Source organism: Candoia aspera, chromosome 6 (genome assembly GCF_035149785.1).
Source record: "Candoia aspera isolate rCanAsp1 chromosome 6, rCanAsp1.hap2, whole genome shotgun sequence".
Taxonomy (NCBI): Eukaryota; Metazoa; Chordata; class Lepidosauria; order Squamata; family Boidae; genus Candoia; species Candoia aspera.
The window spans coordinates 73900108-73924410 of record NC_086158.1 but is presented as its reverse complement, the minus strand read 5'-3'; the positions used below and the strand labels follow the sequence as shown (position 1 = coordinate 73924410).

General features: G+C 35.5%; 1 protein-coding gene across 1 annotated transcript in view; it reads left to right on the top strand.

The window, feature by feature from the left end:
- HECTD2 (HECT domain E3 ubiquitin protein ligase 2) overlaps positions 1–23678 on the top strand; it is a 46029-nt gene extending 22351 nt beyond the window's left edge. The window contains exons 6-21 of the mRNA XM_063307418.1: positions 3201–3265; positions 4027–4072; positions 4955–5064; positions 5675–5823; positions 8085–8208; positions 10009–10105; positions 11105–11212; positions 12157–12289; positions 13098–13186; positions 15503–15661; positions 18127–18201; positions 19098–19185; positions 19378–19484; positions 21407–21522; positions 21609–21752; positions 22598–23678. Of these exons, the coding sequence (XP_063163488.1) occupies positions 3201–3265; positions 4027–4072; positions 4955–5064; positions 5675–5823; positions 8085–8208; positions 10009–10105; positions 11105–11212; positions 12157–12289; positions 13098–13186; positions 15503–15661; positions 18127–18201; positions 19098–19185; positions 19378–19484; positions 21407–21522; positions 21609–21752; positions 22598–22718 (1731 nt within the window). The 3' untranslated portion in view covers positions 22719–23678. The remainder of the gene's footprint in view (positions 1–3200; positions 3266–4026; positions 4073–4954; positions 5065–5674; positions 5824–8084; positions 8209–10008; positions 10106–11104; positions 11213–12156; positions 12290–13097; positions 13187–15502; positions 15662–18126; positions 18202–19097; positions 19186–19377; positions 19485–21406; positions 21523–21608; positions 21753–22597) is intronic.
- The last annotated feature ends 625 nt before the right edge of the window (positions 23679–24303 follow it).

Below are 24303 nucleotides of genomic sequence, written 5' to 3'. Positions count from 1 at the left end.
AATTACTTCCTGCTAGCTACCAATCTTCTTTCCAAAATGTTTCTGCTTATTTCCCTCCAAGCTGTTAAGGTGGAAACATGAGAAGGATAATGACAATATGAATTTGAAAATATATTCATTTTAAATCAGGAACAGTTCTAAATAACTTTCCAATAACAACTATATAACATTGGTATCATTGTGCCATGGTTAATATATCTAAATAATGGTAGCCATTTTCAGACTGAAATGTTTCTGAACTTTAATTAATTTTCACACCCAATTTTTTTTAGATACTACTGGTCTTTTGTTGCAGGTGATTATCTGTAAGGGCTGGAGGAGACATTGCTTGTTTCTGGTTCTGTAAAATTCTGCACATATGGACAAAAAGATACAGATGATTCACTTGAATTTGAGATAAAATCATTTTTGTAAAAAATTGCAGGGGAAAATGAAAGGTTACCTTATCTTTCAGTAGTTGGTGGGGATTATATGTTCTGTGTATTTATTTTAAAAAGAACTATATGTGCTAATTCACAATGGTTTGCAATTCTCTCCATCTTTCAGCTTATCTCCTAAATACTCACCTGACTACAGAACCTGACCAATGTTGTATGGTCAGCAGATCATTCCTAAAAAGAAACTGCAAAATGTAGGAGAGGAAAAGAACACTATGTTGATATAAAAAAATTGATTGAAAATATCAACTGTTGCCTTAAGTTATTTGCTAGCACAAAAGAACAGAGAAAGGAATAAAAACATTCCATGCACAAGAATAAAAATCATATATATGACATAATAAACACTTATAAGGAAACATTGCACTAGTACATATTGAGGAACTTCTGGGAAAATACTTGGTCTATGTACATGACAGAACAGATTGGAGGCTATCTTTTCCAGCACTGAAGTACTGTGCACGAGTTGTAGGCTGAAAATAAATTGCAACCAGTTTTACTGTGGTTGCTCCCACAGGCTCTTGGCTGTACTTTGAGGAAAAAAGCAGGGAGAGATTTCTAGTACATGAGTACCAAGCAGGCAAAAACCATTTGAAATATTTAATTAGATATGTATTTGTGATTAAGTTCATAGTAAAATCAGAATCAAATCTTTGGATTGGGTCAGTCTGATTCAAAAAAAGGGCATTGTGCGCTTCCACATAAAAGCTGAATAAATTCAGAGTCATCCAATTATGTATTTGACACTTCACTGAATTTGGAAAGACAATTCTAAAATCTGATTTAATTTGGAGTTTCAATAAGATTGTCACCAAGTCTCTGAATCAACTATTTGTATAGCCCTAAACTCTAGACCCAATAATATAATTAAAATAAAAATAATAAAGGAATATTATTATGCATGAAAATAAGCATGTTCTATCTCATGAATAATACTTAAGGGTAAGAGCTAAGTTTTTGTGAATTTCTATATCCATAACAATATAGGATATATAAAAATCTAGAAAGAAAATTATGACTTTGAGAGGAAGATGATAAAGTGATGAACAAATGCATTGTTGGTTTAAAGCAACTTATCTACAAAAAAGTGGGGAAATATTGAATAGTTGCTACCACCCAACTTCAAATGTAGATACTATTAGAATTTAACATTTGGAATTATTCTCTTGTGATGTTAAATACTTTGCATGATTTATAAATATGAGGAACAATTGAAATTAAAATTCCACTAACAATTGCTTACTCCTTAAGAGTATGTTGAAAGATATGGTTATTTTTAAATTATAATATTTAATAGCTCAGTATGTACAATTCAGAGAAATGGGTATGACTAAAGTCCAACAACAGTCTTTATTGTGGCCATTAACCAGCACAAGGAAATTAGTATTCAAATATCCAAAACATCCAAAACGAAATTGACAACATCAGGGCAATCAGGAAAAGTACATAATTTTGCTTAAAAGACAATATTATACTGTAGTCAAATGATACCATAGTAAAATTGGTGTCTTACAATGAAATAATTTTTTTCCAAAATAAACCTAGGAATGGAAAGTAGACATTTTGTAAAGTTTTAGGTGCAAAGGGCTTTCTCCATTACAACAGAAACTGTATCTTTTAGAAACTGGACTAAATCTGTCTGTCTGTCTGTCTGTCTATCATCATCTATCTCAGAAGCAACATCTGCAAATGGCTATAACTATTTAAAGAAGAATTATATGCCATAATGCAAAGTTACAGATTCCTGGTAATAAAAACTACATCAAATTAGGATTTGCTACTTTGAGGATTAATCAAAAACCTACTGTTAGAATTATAGCAGTGTAGAGAGAGCGTGGAAACATGGCCTCTGGGCCAGCGGCATCTGCAGGCTGTTGCTGTTTTGTCAGAATGACAAAGTTACTATGATATCACTTGACTGCAATGTACCCAATAACTGGTAAAATGTTTCAGATTTGAAATATCTTGGATTTGAAATATCCCATTTGTACAAAGCAACTGTTAAAAACAGGAAACAGCCCATTTTGCATTTAAAGCAGCTGTTTTACAGTCAAAACTGAATATTTGGAATCCAAAACAGTTTGAATACAAAGTGTTTTGCACACACCTTTACTTCTAACCAAACATACTTTTTGATAGAATGTGTTTATGAAAAAGAGTAACAAAATATTAATCAGTTTGAAATAGGATCTATTTTACTGTGTTATCATGTTCACATTTATTCAAGTTTTTAGAAAACAGAGTGAATGGAACAGCATCTCCCTTTTCCTTCTTAAAGCAAATGCAGGGTATGGTCATTGGGTACAGTCATTAGGTACTATTTTGCCCATGCCTAACAATGTATCAACCATTTACTACCAAATAGAAGTCTGTAAAAATTGCTTGTTGCTGTGCACAAGATATCAGAAAATGCATTGCCCCACTGTATAAAACCAAACATCAGTTTATATGTCTTATCCCAGTAAAGAAAGAAAGAACACAAAGGGGGGGGGGATGAGTTCCGTGAGTTTCATATAGAAATATTGAACTTAGAAAAAAGACTACAGATCGGTAATTTAAAAAATAATATTACCTGACATTTTGAGATTTCTTCTGCATTTCAGAATTATGCTTTAAAATGTATTGCATTTTATGTATATGTTGTAAGTTCTGCTTTTTTACAATTGTGATCTGGCCACTTGGTGATAATACTAATTGTTTAAACTGTGTTGTTGATAAAAATCTATTTGGGTTGTTGTTTCCCTCCTTTTTCATTTGTTCTAGCCTCAAGATATCCAGAAGTGTGTCCTAAAAGGAATAATTAATGGTTTATTGCATGAATGGAAAGGGTAAATACAACTAACTTTTATATAAGTCTACGACACATGAGATTTTAATTTCCATTGGACTGGAATTTTAAATAATAAACAACTTGCACAACATACAGTAAAGTCCTATGGTGAACAGCTTACAAACCTTTTGGAGAAGATAGTCTTTAGTATTTATTTCATTATTTTGATTTGGGATTTAACCATCTCTCTAAGCAGTTACATTATTAATCTTCATAATTTTTGCAGTAAGTTTATTAGCAGATATAAATATTAAGTCAGTACAAAATTGTGACGTATTTCTATTCTTTCCATTTCAAACCCTTCAGCTCACAGTTTACAAGCTTATTAATATATAATAATTTTAATAAGCAAGTCTGATAAATAAGAACTCACATGAACAGATGCAAAACATTTTCCCCTTCCAGTTAAAAATCTCATGCTATTTTATAGCTCCAAACCTTTGCATATAACCAGAGATAATTTTGTCACATAATCCAGAGAACCATATCTTATTGATGCTTATGTCCTCTAAGAGTTCAGAATATATTTACATGCAATCTGTATCCATTAAAGAAGTCTTCAGTATTTACATTAACCAATTATAATATGTGGTCTATAAGTGATACGCCTTTATATTTATTCTTAAATTAAATAACTACATCATTTATGCACGTCTAGCAAGTATAAAATTAGTTGTAATTCCACTTAAACACAGTTGAGCATGCATTCACATACTTAAGATTGTGACTTTCATTTTTCACTTATTCATGTTCTTTCAGGCCACAAACAAAAGATGATCTCAGAGCATATTTTGTACTTCTACAGGTAAGAAGGAAAAAAAAGTATTTATTCGGGGATATGTATGCCATCCATGGTCCTTCTGTTGCAGCTCATGTTATTTTACCTAGTACTGATTATGCCAGTGCTGCCCTTCGCATATTTGCAGTGCTTATGCACAAGGAGAATTCAAATAATAATGAGCATAAAATGCAAAAAAATATCAGTCTTACTGTTTGAAACATAGTGCATGTATTTATATTTATTTGTCCGTAAGCATGATCATTTATGATTGCAGTTGGCACTTCAGTGTATCTTCCTGAGTGAAATTTATTGAGGGGAACTGAAGGCTACTTTCATCCTGACTGGATTTTGTCTGGGTGCAAAACAAACTATCTGGCGCTGCTTTGTTTAAAAGGTTATTGCTGTGCCCTAATAGTTCACTATTGAAATTTAGTGAATTGGCTTAATTTCCCGGTGATATGATTAGTACTGGGTTAGCCTCAGCTTATTACTGTTTATAGCTTGACTCCATCATGGTTCAACAGCACTAGTAAGTAGGGTTGCTTGCATACCAGTTAATCACTTACAGAATCATACAGTACTCTATGTCTATCTCCAGTGCAAGGGAAGAGGCAGCCCTTCAACTTCTAGGGGTGTTGTATGGTTACTTCATTAAATCAAACTTACCCATGAAGTTACCAGGAGTCAGAGGAAATGCCACTTTTTTAAAGAAAAATAATCTTAAAACAATCAAACATAACTGTGTTGCTCCATTATGGGAAAAATCCATGATTGGGTTCTACTTTATCAGAAGCAATCAAAATAACTTACACTTATACTTTCAGTAATATTATTATAACTTGAAGAGATACAGTTAGGTTTGTTTGTTTTTAATGTACACTAATGAAGTGTTTTAATCTTTTTCAGAATCCTCTGTTTAGTAACACAACAACATATGTTATTTTTGCTCACTTGCTAAGACAGATTGCTGCCTTAACCGAAGAGGATCATCACTACCTAATTCACTGGTTTAAGAAGTAAACTATTTTCTGTTGTTTAAGATCATGGGTTTTATGCTTTCAGTTATTATAGATGTTTATTATTTATGTATGGCAATCAAAATATCCTGAAGTACTAGCAACTGTTTAAGAAATCTTGCTTAGACTTTTCATTAGGCACTATAAAATACATAAATTATGTTTTATATCAGTTAAACATTATTCATTATCACAACAAAAATATCAACCCACTCAATCTAGTGCAATGAGAAATGTCCCTGCCCTGAATGGCCTTGACTTTCTCAAAGTACTGTACAAGGAAATTCTGTGCCTAAACAAAAATGTGTAATCTTATATCCTGCTTTTAATACTGATGTCTTTTCCACTGGTCCCACTGGTTTTAATTACATTAATCCACTGATTTATATTTATTCTGTAATAACATTATAGATGCAGTGTTGGCAACAGTTGATTAGAAAAATCAACTGTTAACTTTCATAGAAAAGGTTAATAGTTCTGCTGCCAATGTAATACTGTATCTCCAGAATATTTATATCCGTCATGAATGTTTTGTGAAATATTATTAAGAACTATGAATTCCATTAGTACTCATGCTATTATTAAAAACAATATTGATACATTTTTATAGGATGTCACAGAAGCGAATCAAGCAGATTATAGATAGAATGCTACAATTTATTTCTTTGCGTCTGTTTCCTGCAAAACCTGAAGATTTGCCTCCTATGGAGAAGTGTACCTGGTGGATTCCATCAGCAACCAAAGTTTTGTCTTTATTTAGTAAGTTTGTTTAAATGCAGTTAATATTTTCTATCTTCTGATATTTTATTTAAAATGTAAACCACCCAGAGTCCCTCTTGGGGGAGATGGGCGGTAACAAAATTTGAATAATAAATAAATAAATAAAATAGCCATAAGGCCTTAAATCATCACTAATTTATCTAGAATTATTGATTATCTAGACCCCTTTGAGTCAGGTTTCAAGCCCGGATATGGGACAGAAACAGCATTGGTCGCACTTATGGATGACTTCTGGCAGGAGTGGGATGGAGGCAATGCATCCATCCTTGCTCTTCTTGATCTCTCAGCGGCTTTCGATACCATCGACCATGGTATCCTTTTGGGTCGGCTCAGGGAGTTGGGGGTGGGCAGCATGGTTTTGCGCTGGTTCGCCTCCTTCCTCCAGGGCCGGTCCCAATCGGTGGTGATAGGGAGCAAGAGGTTCGACCCTCGGCCTTTCCTTTGTGAAGTGCCGCAGGGTTCGGTTCTCTCTCTGCTCCTCTTCAACATCAACATGAAACCACTGGGTGAGATCATCTATCACGACGGGATGAGGTATTATCAATATGCTGATGATACTCAATTGTACATCTCCATCCCGGTGAGGTAAGTGATGCTATGACGGCCCCCTCTCGGTGCCTGGGGGCTGTAGGGGTCTGGATGGGGAACAACAGGCTTTGGCTAAACCCTGGTAAGACGGAGTGGCTGTGGGTTAATGGCTCTTCAGTATCCGGGATTTTGTCATCTTTGGTTCTGGATGGGTTGCACTGCCCCAGACAGACCCGATGCATAACCTGGGGGTCCTCCTGGACTCACGGCTCCCGCTTGAAGAGCAGGTGGCAGCTGTGGCCAGGAGGGCCTTTGCGCTGCTTCATGTTGTGCACCAGTTACGCCCTTTCCTGAACTGGGAGGCCCTTTGAACAGTCACTCATGCCCTTGTTATCTCCCATATAGACTACTGTAACATGCTCTACATGGGGCTACCCTTGAAGAGTCTCCAGAAGCCACAGCTTGTCCAGAAAGCAGCCACACGGGTTATTTTTGGTGCCCCTATATCGGCACACATAACACCTCTACTGCATGAGCTGCATTGGGTGCCAGTCTGCTTCCGGGTCCAATTCAAGGTGTTGGTTATCACCTTAAAGCCCTACATGGCATGGGGCCAGGCTACCTGAGGGACCACCTCTTCCCCATTATATCAGCCCATCCCACACAATCATGCAGAGTGGGCATGCTGAGGACCCCGCCTACAAGAGAGTTTTGTTTGGCGGGGTCCAAGAAGCGGTCCTTCCCTGCAGTAGCTCCCGTCCTGTGGAACATGCAGCCCCAGGAGGTGAGGTTAGCCCCATCGTTCCTGGCCTTCCAGAGGAACCTGAAGACTTGGCTCTGCCACTTTGCTTGGGGCAGAGATGGGAGTAGCTCCACATGGGGATGGCTGGCGCCCTAGAACGCTCCTCACACACATGGACTGTGTTAGATCCTCCTGCCACTTGGACTTCATTTTTACTGCTATCTTTATAGTTATTTATTAATGCTGTTTATATTTTTATATATTGTATTGTTTTTATATTTATTGCTTTAATTGACTACTTTTGTTGTAAACTGCCCAGAGTCCCTCTGGTGGGAGGAGATGGGCGGTGACAAATTTGATAAATAAATAAAATAAAAATTTTGTCAATGTAAAAGTAGTCTCTTTCTCCTTAAACCAACACTAGTACCTAATAGCAGAAAACATTCATTTCAGAAGAATAGGTATGTATAGCCTTTATATGGTACAGTATTTTATTTTATAATTATTTTAAGCCACCTTTACAGAGAAAATAAAGGTTTTCACATAATAGTAGTGATATTTTAATGGCTTGGAGGACTTTGTGATTACAGCTAACGTTTAGCCTATTATATGTATATGTTGAGAGAGAATACCAGTGCAAACTACTATATTACTGCAATGATACTATTTCAGTTATTTAAAATATAAAAGTGAAACTGCTACTTAAAGGAAGAATGGTGCAGTAGCTTAAATATTCATTTTTAGTAAGACTGAAGCACATTAAGTAAGTCAGAATTACATACTGTATGTCACTTCCAAAAACTATGTGAAAGTTCTCTGGTTCCACTGATGCTTTTAAAAATCTAAACTTATCCCTTCCATTGGAGAAGTTGCATCAAAGAAAATTATTTTCTTTTTGACAAGTCTTAATTTCATTTTTTTTTACAACATTGCGAGACATCATTACTGATAACTAAATATGTCGTTGCAGATGCTTCAAATAGTCTAGCTAATCCTTCTCTTATTCCATATACGGATTTCTATAATTCTACACTAGATCATATTGATCTAATGGAAGACTATCATAACTGGCAGGGTTATGGAAATTCTCATAGGTAAGGGATTATTTATTTTAAAAATAAATGTTTAATAGTAATTTTTTATTCCCAAAAGAGTCATAGGTGATACACAGGTTATCAACCTCCTCCTGATTATAATTTCCATTTTTTTCTTTAGCTTTTGGTTCTTAACAAATTCAGTGTGTCATTTTCTCATAGCTAAAATTGTGCTCGTTCAGTCAAAGTAAATTGCATATCCATTCAAAACAAACTGTCAGCATGTTTTTTTTCTGTTTTATTCATAATATTTGCCACAATTGGAATTGTTTTGAAATATTAAGTATAAAGAAGGAGTTTTTCCAAGACAAGTTTCCAAGACAGCTTAGTGTAAAGGCAATATAGCCATTCTTAGTATTTCAGATTGTCATCTTTTCTTTGGGTGCAGTTCCCCAGACATTGAAAGGAGAGAATGGTATTTTCAGTGTTAATTGTAATGTCAACATTGTTAACATTTAATATTAACAATAAATTAATGTTAATGTTCTTAAAACATTTATGTGCTGTGTGCAATGTACAAAGTATTATAATTTTTGAGTGGAAGGTTAGTTGAAGATCAGATATCCAGGATCATTTTTGTGGGTCAATTATAGCTGTAACTGTTATAGCTGCCTATAATGCCATTAAGGCTCATTTACTCGAAATTTCTGTATGCTGTTCTATCAGTTTCCACTTCAGTGCTCTTTATTAACCATATCAAGATATTCTTTAGAGTCTAGCTTTCCTCTCTCTAATTAGCTTGATATGTTCTGGACTGTATCATCTATATTTCTCAATGATCATAATTCTGAACCATCAGTCTAGTACACATGGAAGGCACTATGCTGGAGGAAACTGGTTTAATAATTCTTTTATGTCTCAACTGTCCAGAATATCAATATACATTTGAGGGAGAAACTGTGATTTCATTTTTTGTATAACTATACATTTATGTTCTGTAAGAGGAAGAGAGGGACGCGGTGGCACTGCGGGTTAAACCGCTGAGCTGCTGATCGGAAGGTCGGCGGTTCGAAACCGCGCGGCGGGGTGAGCTCCCGTTGCTAGTCCCAGCTCCTGCCAACCTAGCAGTTCGAAAACATGCAAATGTGAGTAGATTAATAGGTACCGCTTCGGCGGGAAGGTAACGGCGTTCCGTGTCGTCATGCCGGCCACATGACCCGGAAATGTCTATGACAACGCCGGCTCTAAGGCTTAGAAACGGAGATGAGCACCGCCCCCTAGAGTCGGACACGACTGGACTTTACGTCAAGGGAAACCTTTACCTTTACCTTTAAGAGGAAGAGAACAAAGATTGCCTGAACCTCTTTGATAATTATTGAACTATGGGATAGGGGCATTAGTAGTGTTTCTTTGGCTCATAAGGAAACTCTGTAGAGATTCCCCAATGTCCCCAATCTTCATGGCTTCTCAACAAGCTTTCAGTTGTTTTTCAATAGGATACAAGTAAGTTGTCCCTAACTAGTGTTATTTCTAGTTTCCAAGTGCAAATGAAGATAAAGGCAAAACAGGCAGAGAAATAAGCTGTAGAGGAATAGCAACAGACAGTTGAAGATTATCCCTTTTTCCCATGAAAATGAAATGAGAGACTACATTACTCAGCAAATACAGCATTGGAAACCTATATCCCTTGAATTAGCTAATTGTGTATACATTATGAACTGTTAAGCAGTTAACTTCTTTTGTAAGTTGCTTTTTTTATAGTTACTTACTGTAATTCAATGATGTTCTTTATGTATGACTTCCACTGGTTTCTTTCAATATAAATATATACACACATATGTGTAATATTTTATCATTCAGGTTTTCCTTCTGTCAATATCCATTCATTATTTCTATAGCAGCAAAAAAAATTATTATTCAAAGGGATTCAGAACAACAAATGATAAATATTGCACGGGTAAGCATTCTTATTTATTAAATAAATTCTGTATTAAAATTGAAATAATGTCATTTTAGATATTGAATGCTTTGTTCTGCAAACCAGTGTATATTTATTTAGACTTCTGGTATGATATAGCTTAAGTTACATTAACTGCTCAGAGTTGCTAGGAGTTGGGTGGCATATTCATTTAATAAATTATTATTATCTACAAAAATGTATTTTGGATTTTTTATGTTCTGTACAGAGGGATGAAAACTCATCCAGGTGTCTTGTAATTTGAAATAATATCTGCTGCTTATTAGCTGACCTAATTCCTACTAAAGCCAACAAGCATGATGAAACACTTGTAATATGGAGGAGGGATGATATTTATCTGAAACAATTATGGAACAAGCTGTAAAAGGGTTATGTTCTTTTAAATGCCAGGGTGGAATGACTTTACAGTTGCTAGAATTGTAATTGTACATGCACAGATAGATGTAACTATTTTTCACCTCAGTGTCCCTCTTTCCTGCGGTGCGTTATAAGATAAGTGGGCATAGCGGTTGTAAGGAGGAGTTGTTAGCTAGCAACTTCCTAGCAAAATCTGAAAGCTAAGTGTAGCACATATGTTAAATTCCTGTACAGTACTATAATTTCTGTCACACAGCATATGCTGTCAAAAAAATCCACAAAGGAAAGACGGCTGTATCGCTGAATGCCTGTGTTTAGACTTATTTGGTAATATTTATATTGCTACATCAAAAATTCTTCTAATCAGATCCTATTATTTAACCTCACAAGCACTGCATTTGGTATATCCTTTTTTTAAGTATATATTTTGTCAAATATGTAGATTTTAAGGAATATCAGCAATCCATAATTAAGCTCATGTATAAACATATATTTGATATTAATATTAGATATTTAAATTGTAAAAATTAGTTCACCAACATTGTATCCTTCATAAGACATAGAGGACAATATATAAGCATTAATTCTTTCCTTCCCACCCTCTCTTTGGAATCGGAGCAGCAAAGCCTTGTGGATAAGGTATCTCGGAGGCAGAGACCTGATATGAATATGCTGTTCCTAAATGTGAAAGTGAGAAGAATGCACCTAGTTAGTGATTCATTGGATGAGGTATGCAAAATGGTTTCTATAAAAACTGTTGAAACAAACGTCTATACTTAGAATTCCTGACAAGTTCCGATTGATATCCTTGGCATATCCGTATCTTTTTGATTTGTCCACAGTTCCTAGTTCAGATGTAATGATAAACTATGGTGTGGTATGTCCCAGAAGTCTTTATTTCTGGCATTTGAGCAGAGAAGATAAATGATAGAGGAGAAAGCATGTAAATCACAGTATCATAGAACCTGAAGGGGCAGTTCAGGACCTCATGTCCAAATCCATGCTCAGTGCAGAGATCCAAACTAAAGCATCCTCAGGAAATGGCTGTCTAGCCTCAGCTTGAACACATCCAGGGAAGGGAACTTCATTACCTCCCCTGGGAATTGTTCCTCTGTCAAATTGCTTTCATCATTAGGATTTTCTCCTAAAGTTCAACCAAAATCTGCCTTCCAATAGTATAATATATCACATACACCAAAATAATAGAGAACAAGTCTTGATCTTTTTTTGCGTGACATTTGTTCAAGTACTGGATGGGTGCTAATGTACCCACTCAGTTGTCTTTCTCAAAGCTAAACATACCCAGTTCCATCACTCTCTTTGTAAGTTTTCAGTCTACTAAACATCTGTTCCAGTGTCTCTGCATCTTTTTTGGAATATACTGTAATGCCTAGAACTTAAACACAGTACTGAAGATGGGATCTGACCTATGCTGAATATAATAAAACTATTATTTCTACTAATAGAAGTAGAAAGTGGGTAGAAAAGGAATGTAAACTCATACTCAGCTGATCTTCCTAAGGCTACCCATTTGCTTTTCACTACATTTGAATGTTAGTTTGCATTATAAATGTTGCATTAATATGCCCTGTTCTCCATAACAATGTTCAAATAACATTATTTTGTTTCTTTTTATAAGATGACATTGTTTAACTATGTTTTATTTTAAATAGCTCACAAGGAAGAGAGCAGATTTAAAAAAGAAATTGAAAGTTACATTTGTAGGAGAAGCTGGTCTTGACATGGGTGGCCTAACAAAAGAATGGTTTCTTCTTCTAATTAGGCAGATTTTTCAGCCAGACTATGGTGAGTATTTAAGTTCTAATATTTAAAAAAATAAGATGAAAATTAATAAATCAAAATTTGCTTGATTGTGATGAAGTTTTAAACAAAACAAAGATCATCTGATTGCATATCAATTTACTGCACGCTTAGATCATTTGTGACAGCCGTGCTCTGTATCCTCCCAGTAACAGGGCCTTTTAGTGATATACAAAGGATATCAGATTCCCTGCCTGGGTAGGTTTCTCCTCAATTAGTATTCAAGCTAAAAGAAAGAAATTCAGGAGAGGGTATCTGAATTATGAAATAGTGTTAATTGGTAGTGCTTCTTTGGATTTTTTTTAAAGAATTGTTATCACTATACCTATAAACATGATGGTATGTTTTATATTTAGGATAATATATACATTGATATGTAGTATAGTAAATATATGTTAAATATTATTAAATAATACTGTTACGTTTAATTGTTTTGTAAAATATTTTATGGTCAAAAACTGACATAAATATCTCAGATAAAAATGAAATTAGGATATTTTCTGTTTTTTCCAGCTGATCTTCCAGTTTTATTATATTTCAGTATTTGAAATAAAACCAGTGATGCAGTTTGTGAATAGAGAAATTACCAAGTCCCTCTGGTGGGAGGAGATGGGCGGTGACAAATCTGATTGATTGATAAATAAATAATTAGCTTGCTGTAATGATATAGGCATACAGTCATTTAAAACCATTACTTTAGAGAGTTGAGAATGAAAATTCTAGACTTAGATCACGGTATCTTTAGAGAACAGTAATAGAATTTTATTTTAAAAACATTTGTTCTCTTCTACAGGGATGTTTACATACCACAAAGATTCTCACTGTCATTGGTTTAGTAGTTTGAACTGTGATAATTATTCTGAATTCCGATTGGTTGGAGCTGTATCCTTTTCTGCCCACTAGAAGGTGCTCTATACACAGCTGATAGCCCATGTCAAGGTTCTTTGAATTTTTAATTTTTTTTTCCTTTACATAGCATTCATTTGAATGTATTTATAGGTTTATGTACAGTGAAGAACACAGAAACTAGCTGTGATTGAAAAACTATGTATTTGATAAAATGGTTCAAATATGAAAATAAATAATTCATTGCAAAAGAATAGGGTGTTATTTACTGTCACAATTCCCCTCATTATTAATAAAGGAAGATGGTATCATTGGCACAAATTCATATGTTCAACAGAAGAGTTATGGATTCAGCATAATGGTGGCCAGATTTTGGACAAAAAAATACTGTTTAAAAAGTTATCTGTACCCAGGAATTGGGGATTTTAGAATTAAAACACATTAGAGGTAGTCCTCCTTTAGTGATCACAATTGGGACCGGCAACTCTGTCATTAAGTAAAGTGGTCACTAAGTGAAACTATGCCTGTGCTTATGATCTTACTTCAGCTTTCCTTTGCTTTACAGACCTGTGAAGGTTGTAAATGTGAGGATTGGTCACAAAGTTACTTTTTCCTCACCATCATAACCATAAATGGTCACTAAATGAGGCAGTTGCTAAACAAGGACTACCTGTAGTTATATTTTTGCTTGAAGTGTCTGTTGTAGAAGAGTACAAAAATAAGGATTGCTGGCAAGAGATTAGATGTTTAAATCCCATTTAAAAAAATATTGTTATTCCACGTACAAAAAAGGATGCAGCCCTCTTTGGTGCCATATATTAACTTGTTATGATGGGAATTGAACTTGGTCCCAAAACTAAAATCTCACCGAGGAGGAATTTATTGAGTAAAATTTAACTCTTCATGGTTATAGGACTGGTATGTCAATATAATGGCCAGAAATTTTGTATTTTTAAACCACCTATTTAAATGCAATAGACTACACACATGTTTGCGTGTGCCTTTAAGTCAATCTTGACTCCTGGCAACTGCCTGGACAAGTCTCTGCAGTTTTCTTGGTAGCTTTTTCAGAAGTGGTTTTGCCACTGCCTCCTTTCTAGGGCTGAGAGAAGTGACTTGCCCAGAGTCATGCAGTCGGCTTTGTGGCTAAGGTGGGACTAGAACTCACAGTCTCCTGGTTTCTAGCCCAGTGCCTTAATCACTATACCAAACTTGGCCTTAGATTACATATAGCTGCATTATATAAATAATAGTTTCTTTGACTAACACTCTAATTATAAATAATTCTTCCACCTATAAAAATCAAATATAGTATCTATAAGCAGACATTCTTTGATGATTTAATTTAGAGCATGTCAGTATCCCAAAGCAGCTATTTATCTGGATTTTCTGACCACTGATCAATTAGAGAATCCCATCAACTGCTTGAAAAGGTACATTTTAAGCTTTATTGACTCTGCTTTCAGCCATTTTATGGTTATTACATTTTCAGTGAATGAGGTTTGACTGCAATTTCAATGAAAATCTTCAGGACCTGAAATACAGGCTCAGTTATTATGTATGACATAAGCTTTCATGGCCAAAGTATCTAATGAAGTGGCTCATCATAAGAAAAACATTACTGTATGTCACAATAATTTTGTTTATCTTTAAGGTACCACTAAATACATCATTGCCCTGCACATGGCTATATCTCTGGAATTTCAATTAAGAAAAAAACATCTGGAATACACTGTATTTTTTGAAGAGTGTTTATGTTTACATCTTAAGCTGGTTACAAGATGATGTGTTGGTAGTTTTCCATTTTACAAACTCATAGTTAAATAATTTTACGTAATGTATACTGGAGAAATACAATATATTAGAATAGACACAGGGAATATTATTGCAGTTATGAACAACCCCCCCCCCTGTGTTTCTATGAGATACATCAATTTTCTATAGCAAATATATAGTATAGGCATAAGCAGGACTAAAAGAGTGTTTTAAAATGGTCCTGAATTGTTATGGCTATTTGATACATATACACAGGTGTTTAAGACCTTGTTTGATAAGCAAACAGGATCCGTGCCATTTTTTGGCAACATTTTGGATGTGGCTTGTTGCCTTCTGGGATTATTTTTTTGAAAAAATTCCTGTGCTATGGAAGAATTCAGTGGCCTATTAATAAGCTTGTTGGTGGATTATTTAATATAGAAATTAGATTACTTTCAGATGCAATATCAGTATTCTAAATATGTAATATTTTTATCACCCTTGTTTAATATTTGTTATGAGTCATCTAACTTTAATAAAACTGATATTATGCCCTGAGACGAGAGTATGATTTTAAACTTAACATTCATCATCTAGCTTATGGGACTAGCTGTCTATAATAGTATCACGCTGGATATTCGATTTCCGCTGTGCTGCTACAAAAAACTACTTAGTCCTCCCATTGTACCGTGTGACCAGAATACACCTGTAGGAATTGGTAACGTTACTATCGATGACCTGTGTCGGGTTATGCCGGTAGGTTTATGAGTTACTTTGAAATTTATTTTTTATTTTTCAGTATTGGTTTGACTGGATAGTTTCAGATTGTATTTATGGAGCAGAAAATACTGCTTGCATTTTGCAGTTGCTGTTTATCGTTAGCATATTCATACAATATGACAACATTATAAAGCCCAGAAATAGCATATATTATACATCAGCGATGACAGATAATGCTTTACCTCTACTCCACTTATACCATGTGTTGTGGCATTATACTTGCTGTGTATAGGTTATGTATATTGTTAGCCATATTTGGAAAGTTTTCCGTTCTGAATCAAATGAATGAATACCATTTACCATGAATACCAATGAATACCATTTCTGTTCTTGGTACATGATTAAAATTATTCATTGTAACAAATATGGCACTGTTGTGAGCAAGCACAAAATACACCCCCTGAAAAACAGATTTAACATCCTTAACTCAGTTGTAAATTAGTTTAGGATATGCTAGAACATATCCTAAATTGTTCATATGAACAATTACCCTAATGAAATAATGAACTTTATAACTGACACATAATGTTTTATCTACAAATGTCACCAAATAATTGCCAGTAGATAATATTTGCGGCTGAACTGTGAACTAGTTACATTTGTAAACCAATTCATGCTGAGGAAGTGTCAGGCAGTTTAAGATCTGTCTGTGGTGCCCAGTTGATGATAGCTTTTTCACACATGAAAGTAATCATCTGATGTTTTGCCAGTAATTGAACTACTCACATGTTATAATGATATAGTGAAAATACAGGCTTTTTTTCCCTTTCAGCATAATACCTGGAGAGGAAATGTGTGAACCTTCAATAATGAATCCACCCTCTTTCAGTTTAGGGGCCTCCTTTGGTAATCAGTTTAGGAATGTGGTACTGGCCCTAAGAAAGCTTAAGAAGTCTGGTGCCTTCAGTACCATATTCATATTAATTGTCTACTAAATGTCTACACATTTTGCTGCTTTTTCAAAACACAGTCTTTTAAATTGCAGATTACATATAAGTAACAATTTTAAAATCACAGGACTAAAGAAATACTGCCATGAAAGAGCCCATTCTGATTGTCATGTGCATGTATAGATTCAACACTAAATCCTTTATTAATGTTATGTCACAAAACAAACTTTATTTTTGTTTTTGCAAGAGCTGAACAAATACCTAAGATCAGGGATGAACTATCTCCTTTCAGTATATTAGGTATCAGAAACAACATTTAGTAACCCTCTCCAAGAGGCTATCACCCACCTTGTGGGTTCAGAAAAACATTTGCCATTGAGCATAATGTGCAATTAGGATGATCTGGAATGAAAGGCTTGCCAGTGGTCAATTCCATGTTTGTATTTACAGCTAGCTATAATATTTAGGGCTACCAGTTCCGTGCTGCAAAATTCTGAACAATCACTCAGTGGCAGCAATCAGATATAGAATACACTCGTTTCTTACTTTCATCAAATGGCAATCTGCATTTTTGCAGCATAGATCTATAGCCTAGCATTCTTAGAACTTTTGGGGTTTGGCAGCATTTAAATATGCTAAAATAATTTAATTACCTTTCTAGATTCTAATAAAAATGCTGCATTTTTAAAGCTACTTAGGAGAAATACTTTGCTAATATTTTGTGAAAGATGTAGCACTTCGGCTATTAAATCTGGACTGCAAAAATCTTGACAGTGAGTAGATGGCAGTAAAGTTACAGTTTTCTGTATCTTTTTGCTGCCATCTAGTGGTCATCAGGAGTTTTGTGCAGCCCAGATCTAGTAGTCCTATATAACTTGTATGCTTAAAGAAGAGTTTGTTATTAAAATAAGGACTTCATAGAGAGTTCATTTTTAAAAAATAAAACATAATGGAAAAGCATGTAAATAGGTAATTTGGAGCAGAGGATTTTTCATCAGGTTTTTTAGCCCCATGTGATGGTGAAGGAAGCTCTCTGTATAGACTGATGTTCAAAACCGCCCAGAGTCACTGGGAGTTAGGCAGCATATAAATTTAACAAATTATTATTATTAAAATAAGTCAGATCCAACAACATTTGAGGGCAACTTCATATATCACTGGTCAACAGAACTCAGTTTTTAATCATGACCATATATACCATGACCATTCACCTGAAATAATAATAATAATATAGACTATGTCATAGAGCAGGTATTATCTCATTTTGTGTATGTAGTATTAGTTGTGTAGGAAACACTAAACATAAGTTTCCACGTTTTCCTTTTAAAAAACATAGATCCAGAATGTAAAAATGGTTGGCCTTCACTAACCTGTTTCAGAAGGAAAAGCAGCGATGTATAAATCATACTTGCTGCAGTAAGAGTATAATTTGGTATCTGGTATGAAATGCTTGTGCCTACTCAGGCAATCTCCTACATATCATTTCTAAGATTTATAACGAAGGAAGGAAGGATGTTCTGTATATTTTAAATGTCACAAATTTTCTTACAGGAGTTAGCTCATGGACTAAATGAGCTGCTATCCTATGAAGGGAGTGTTGAAGAAGACTTTTATTCAACCTTCCAGGTATTATGATGATGATGATGCCGCCGCCAGAATGCTTGAGGTGGAAGGGATCTTACAGGTCTTCTAATCCAACCCCCCTGCTAAGTGCAGGGATCCATTAAATCATTCTGAACAATATACATTATTGTAAACTATTAATGTTGTTTTGGTAGATACTTCTCTATCCTATTTCTGACAAAAGCAGCATTTGAAATTAGCTTAAGAACAGTGATGAAAATTATAGCTGTCATTCAAAATAAATTCCCATTATCCAAATTACTATATTATCCACATTTAATTTTTATCTTCTTCCCAAGGGATATTATTATAATTATTATAATTATTTATTTATTTATTTATTTATTTTTATCCCGCCTTTATTATTTTTTATAAATAAGGCAGCAAGCATACTTCATACTCCTTCCTCCTCCTCTTTTCCCACAACAACAACCCTGTGAGGTGGGTTGGGCTGAGAGAGAGTGACTGGCCCAAGGTCACCCAGCTGGCTTTGTGCCTCAGGCGGGACTAGAACTCCCAGTCTCCCAGTTTCTAGCCTGGTGCCTTAACCTGGCTCTCTTTATTAAGGATATTTTGGCTAATCTTTCTTTTTGGCTTCTTCCTTTCTTATTTTATCCTTTTCTTCACTGCAGCAAGGGGCCTAGACAGCAAGTCAGTCTTAGCCAGAATTATATAGTGACCCCTTCCTCATGCTATCAAAGCAGACTCAGACTTTATTTCACTCCTGTTGGCTGCATTCAGTTTTTAGTCATCCCACCTTTTGCTGAGCTCTTGAAAGACATAGCCATAATAATTAGCAGATTTCATTGGCTGAGTGCAGATTTCAAATTGGGCATTCCAGTCCTAGTTTGACATGTTAACCATTCACTGCAACTCACTAGAGTGTCTTTTCTCATCAGGTTTTTCAAGAAGAATTTGGTGTCATAAAGTGTTATGACTTAAAGCCTGGTGGTGATAAAATTCCAGTTACCAATGAAAATAGAAAAGGTATAGTATAGTATAGTAAAACTTGGAACTGTTGATAAATAATGTGATTAATTTGAGCTGATTCCTAAAATTACATCTGATAATAATGCACTAATTCTAAATATTGATACTATAGCAGAGTTTCAAATCCACTGCTGTAAACAGGTGTGATTAATGTTGGCCAAAAGAAAATCTGAACTATTTCTTTTTCAGAGTATGTGCAGCTTTATGTAGACTTTCTTCTCAATAAATCAATCTACAAACAGTTTGCTGCATTTTATTATGGATTTCACAGTGTCTGTGCTTCCTATGCATTGATGGTAAGAATAAAAAATATTGAACAAAAATGTATGTAGAATGCAGTATGTATTGGAGAATACCTGTGCACATTTGAGTCTAGGGATTGTACATGTTTAATATAGTTAAAACCGGTGATTTGCAAACTTTTTTGAAAATCCCCCCAGAAAAAAGCAGTAGTAACATTAACATATACAGGTAGTCCTCGTTTAACGGCAGCAATTGGGACCAGAATTTCCATTGCTATGCGATGAGGTTGTAAAGCATGACATCACATGGCCGCATCAGTTAGCAATGGCAGTTTCAGTTGCCGTCATTAAGCAAGGATCGCAAATTGTTAAGCAAGGACCTCACGTGACCACAACTTGTGACTTCCTGCCAGCCTCCAACAAGCAAAGTCACTGGGGAAGCCGGCAGGAAGTTGCAAGTCCCGGTCACGACAAACCTTTCCTTAGGTGTCTCGCAAGCAGGCCGGGGGGCGGGTGAGTGCTACAGAGTGTGGCTGGGTAGGGAGGGGTTCTGCAGTGCAAGTGTGGGCAGGGCTGGGTGCTGCGGCCAGCACAAGTGCAGCCAAGTGGGTGGGCATGCACTACAGAGTGTGGGCAGGGGGTGCTGTGGGAGGGGGTGCACGCTACGGAGTACGGGATCCCTGGGATCTCGTACTCCATAGCAGGGCTTCTCAGGAGAAAAAGCAGCAGGAGCAACTTATGGGAGCAACTTGCAACCTTTCCTGAAAGCTTCCCCATTGATTTTGCTTGGGGGAAGCTGGCAGGCAAGGTCGCAAATGGCGATCACATGACCAATGGACACTATAGCTGTCGTGTGAGCCAGTCGCTGAGCATCCAGATCATGATCACATGACTGGGGGGGCACTGCAACAGCCAGAACTTCAAGGACTGGTTTTAAGTACTGCCAGTTCAGCACCGTCATAACTTCGAACAGTCGCTGAATGAGTAGTCGTAACCTGAGTACTATCTGTAATATGATGAGTGATGAGGTCACAATACTTTTGTTTGCTTGGCTTTTCTCTGTTTTACCAGGCCTTCCCTCCCAGCCTTTTAAGTGCAGGTACAATAGTGAAGGTTAGGGAGAAGGATAACTGAGCCCCTTCCCAGAGAACCATGTGGAAAATATAGCAGTTGGACCTTCTCTTGGAATCTCAGATCCTTTCAAAGTATCACTGGCATTGCTGTGCAAGGAACTAGCTTCCCCCAGAATATTATAATTTTCCCCCCAAAGACAACTGTCCAACTCATTTCTTTTTCATAAATATCTACTTTTGCTTTTTTTAAAAATAATAATAATAAACTATCCAAGTTGGTATAGTTCGTAACTGAATGTTGAGGTTAGGAAACCCTGGTGAAAATGCTGCTGTAAGAAAGAAGACGAGGTGCGTGTGGGGGAAATAAGGAAAAGCTTTTCATTGTGTAAAGTGCGATGTTTTCAGTGTAGGTGTCGCTATTTGCTCTTGTTCTAATCAGAACAAAAGCCACAACAAAACAATTGGTAACACATTAATAATTATAATTTGTTTACATAACGTAAGAAACATAAGGTTTGTATTTAAGTCTTTAGCAATCAGTGGAACTAAATTAGTTTAAATCTAGTACTGCCAAAGTATAAAACTAGTGGTAGCACCACACTGAAGAAGTTTGATTACAAGCAACTTTGATCTTTATTTAGCAAATGATTATTTTCTTTCCATATAAACTGAATTTGAAAACCAGTACTATAAAATTTTACGTTTAGTTTGAACTTGGCAAACTTTGATTTAATAATAATTTTTGCTGTTATCCTTATTTTCATTTTTCTCCCCCTAATGTTGCCTTTTGTTATCTTGAGCCTGAAATGAAAATTTGAGTAAAGAAAGCCCAAATATTACAAAGGAGAAGTACAGTATTGAGCAGTTTATATAATCCATGTTTTAAATGTAATTATTTTGCAGCTGCTTCGTCCTGAAGAAGTTGAAATTCTAGTCTGTGGAAGTCCCGAGTTGGATATGCATGCTCTCCAAAAGCACACGCAGTATGATGGCTACCAGAAAACTGATCTTACGATCCGGTATTTTTTTTTCTTTAATTCTTAACTCTAATATATAGAAACTGATTTTGAGTTGGAACTAACACTGGGTTTTGTATAAAATTTAGGAATTTCTGGGAGGTAGTACTTGAATTTCCTCTTGAGCTTCAAAAAAAGCTCCTACACTTTGCTACAGGAAGTGACAGAGTACCTGTAGGAGGAATGGCTGACCTTAATTTTAAAATTTCAAAGAGTGAAGCATCCACAAACTGGTAAAAACTTTGGCTTCTACTGTTCTTATTCTGACTTGTAATCCAACATTACAGAATGGAATTAATGCATGTAAGCCAATTAGTGAGTCATTGTTAACGTTGAAGGTTTTGTTTGCTTACCTCCTATCCGGATATCTAAAAGTAAATTGCTGCTACTTCAAATGGTCCAAACCATAGGTAAGATTTATAGAACTGCTTGTCAAGAATTCACTAAAAATAAAACAAAAAGAATGTTCAAGGGCCAGGATCCAACCCAGCCTGCTCCTCTTTCTCCTCAGTCCTTCTGCAAACGTGGACTGAGACTGCTGTCAATCCCCTTCTTCTCCACCATGAAATCAAAATAGGGCCAGCAGCATCTCAGCAAAATGTGAAGATGCCAAAATGTTGACATGGGCAGGTCATTCCATAAATGCCATGGTTATGCTTGTTGTCTGATGCAAGTATGTAAGTCTCCGGATTTGCATGTTGATGAAATCATGCACATTTTGTCCTTTGCTCCCCGTGCAAATGACCATGAATAGGTGGATCCTTCATAATATTTAGTAACTCCCAGGTATCAGGAGAGTTAAAGTCAAATTATACTGAATTGCTCAACATCATACATTTCAGAGTAATTCAAGCTGTCAGTTGCTGGTACAGAAATTCTAGTTCCCTGTTCCACAAGAATGCTTTCTTTGTTTTGATGGAGGGTGCCAATTTGTGTGATGTCAAATGAATAGAGCCATCTTATTTGCAGCACAGCATACATATTTGCACATGTCCCACACTGGATTAGAGCCATGGTTTAATATAGTCATCTAAATTATTTCTTATTTAATATGTATATTTTCTTTCACTTATTTTAGGTTACCTGTTGCCCACACTTGCTTCAACCAGCTCTGCCTGCCTCCATACAAGACCAAAAAGGAACTGAAGCAAAAGTTGACAATTGGAATTTCAAATGCAGAAGGCTTTGGCTTAGAATAAGACCACTTAAAAAAAGAATAGCAGATGTAGCACTTGCTTTCTTCTGTGCCTTCAATGCTTCTTATGTTTCGGTCTCTCAATACTGTGAAAGTCTTACTTAGAACGTGAACTGTTGTTGTTTTTTAAGGAGTGCATTCTTTTTTCTGTATAGAAATATGTTTAGTCTTTCTTATAGAAATTTTGTATAAAAGTCTTAATCTTTACAATATTTGATAGAAAACTGTCAGAACTATCAAATATATAATACAGTCATCTAATCTAAGAGAGGCAACCAACAAGAATTAATCTCTATCACCTTGAATTTCTTGCACTACAAGGATGAGGTTCAGAGTAAATTATTATTGATCACAATAGTTCTTATATATTCCACTGGGAAGTGCAATATAGAAATAGTGTTTTTCATGATCAGTTAAGCATATTTTCAGTTAATAACCAACTGTAACTGTCATTTATCTGAGGCAAATTGAAAGAAATAATGTTCTAAATATAGATTAAATATTACTTTGGTTTTCAGAGTAAATTATTGGTTTAAAATCATGTAAATAACTGCCCACGGGCCAATATGTTTTTGATAATACCATTTACAGACAAAGATTTATTTTTACAAAGTACAGGGTTTCCAGTGTTAAATATTCAGATTTTTACAAGTGAACAGAGTTTGATTGTATAAGAATACAAAAGCTGCTAACTTACTATCTTAAATTTATCTAGATTAATGGACCAACTGTAAGTTTTAAACTGTTTGCATGTACATGATATCAGATTGACAGTAAACTAGATTATTTGGCTATTGTATGTTTGTAACTCCAGTTTAAATAAGGAAGATTGAATGTTTAATAATTTTGGATTTGTTACTTGATTAAAAAATCAAATCATTGTGGCACAATGAGAGAGTAGTTTTAATATTTTTAAGTCTTGCATCTTCACATTAGTAACACCATATTGTCTTTTATACAAGGTTTAAAATAAACTAAGCAGCTTTTTGTACAAAAATGAATGCAATCAAACTATATCAAATGCTCTAGTTTTTATTTTATTCCTTACCTTCAAGTGTGATGGCTAATAGCCAAAATGGCTTTTAAAACCTGTGAGATTCATTGCTGGAGTTGTTGCCATGATCTCCATCTTGATTACCTCCAAGTACCACAGGCTAGAGCCAAGCAGTTATCTCCAGGATATTCATTTCATGAATACATTTGAATGACGACTGCTGAAAAGAGAAGGTTGGACTGGTTGGTTTCATTTGGTGGTCCAGCATTGCTTTTTCTTTGCTTCCCAAGAAGCAGACCAGGGCAGGATCAACATGAACTTCTGCTTCTAAGGCAGTGAGTGTTGCCCTGTTGGTTCAAACTAATTGCTACTCATTGGGCATACAACAGTGAACACAAGCCCAGGCCACAGATCGGTGCATTATGTGATCTCTTTGCTTCCATTAAACTTTATTCGGTTCCTTTCATGAATGCACATTTCTGCATATGCCCAGAGGTAATTGTGATGTGCAGAGCAGGCCCGAAAAGCCCAGATGCTATAAGGAGTGGAGAGATAGAAAATGCTTTATTGATGGCAGCTTCATCTAGCAAAAGCA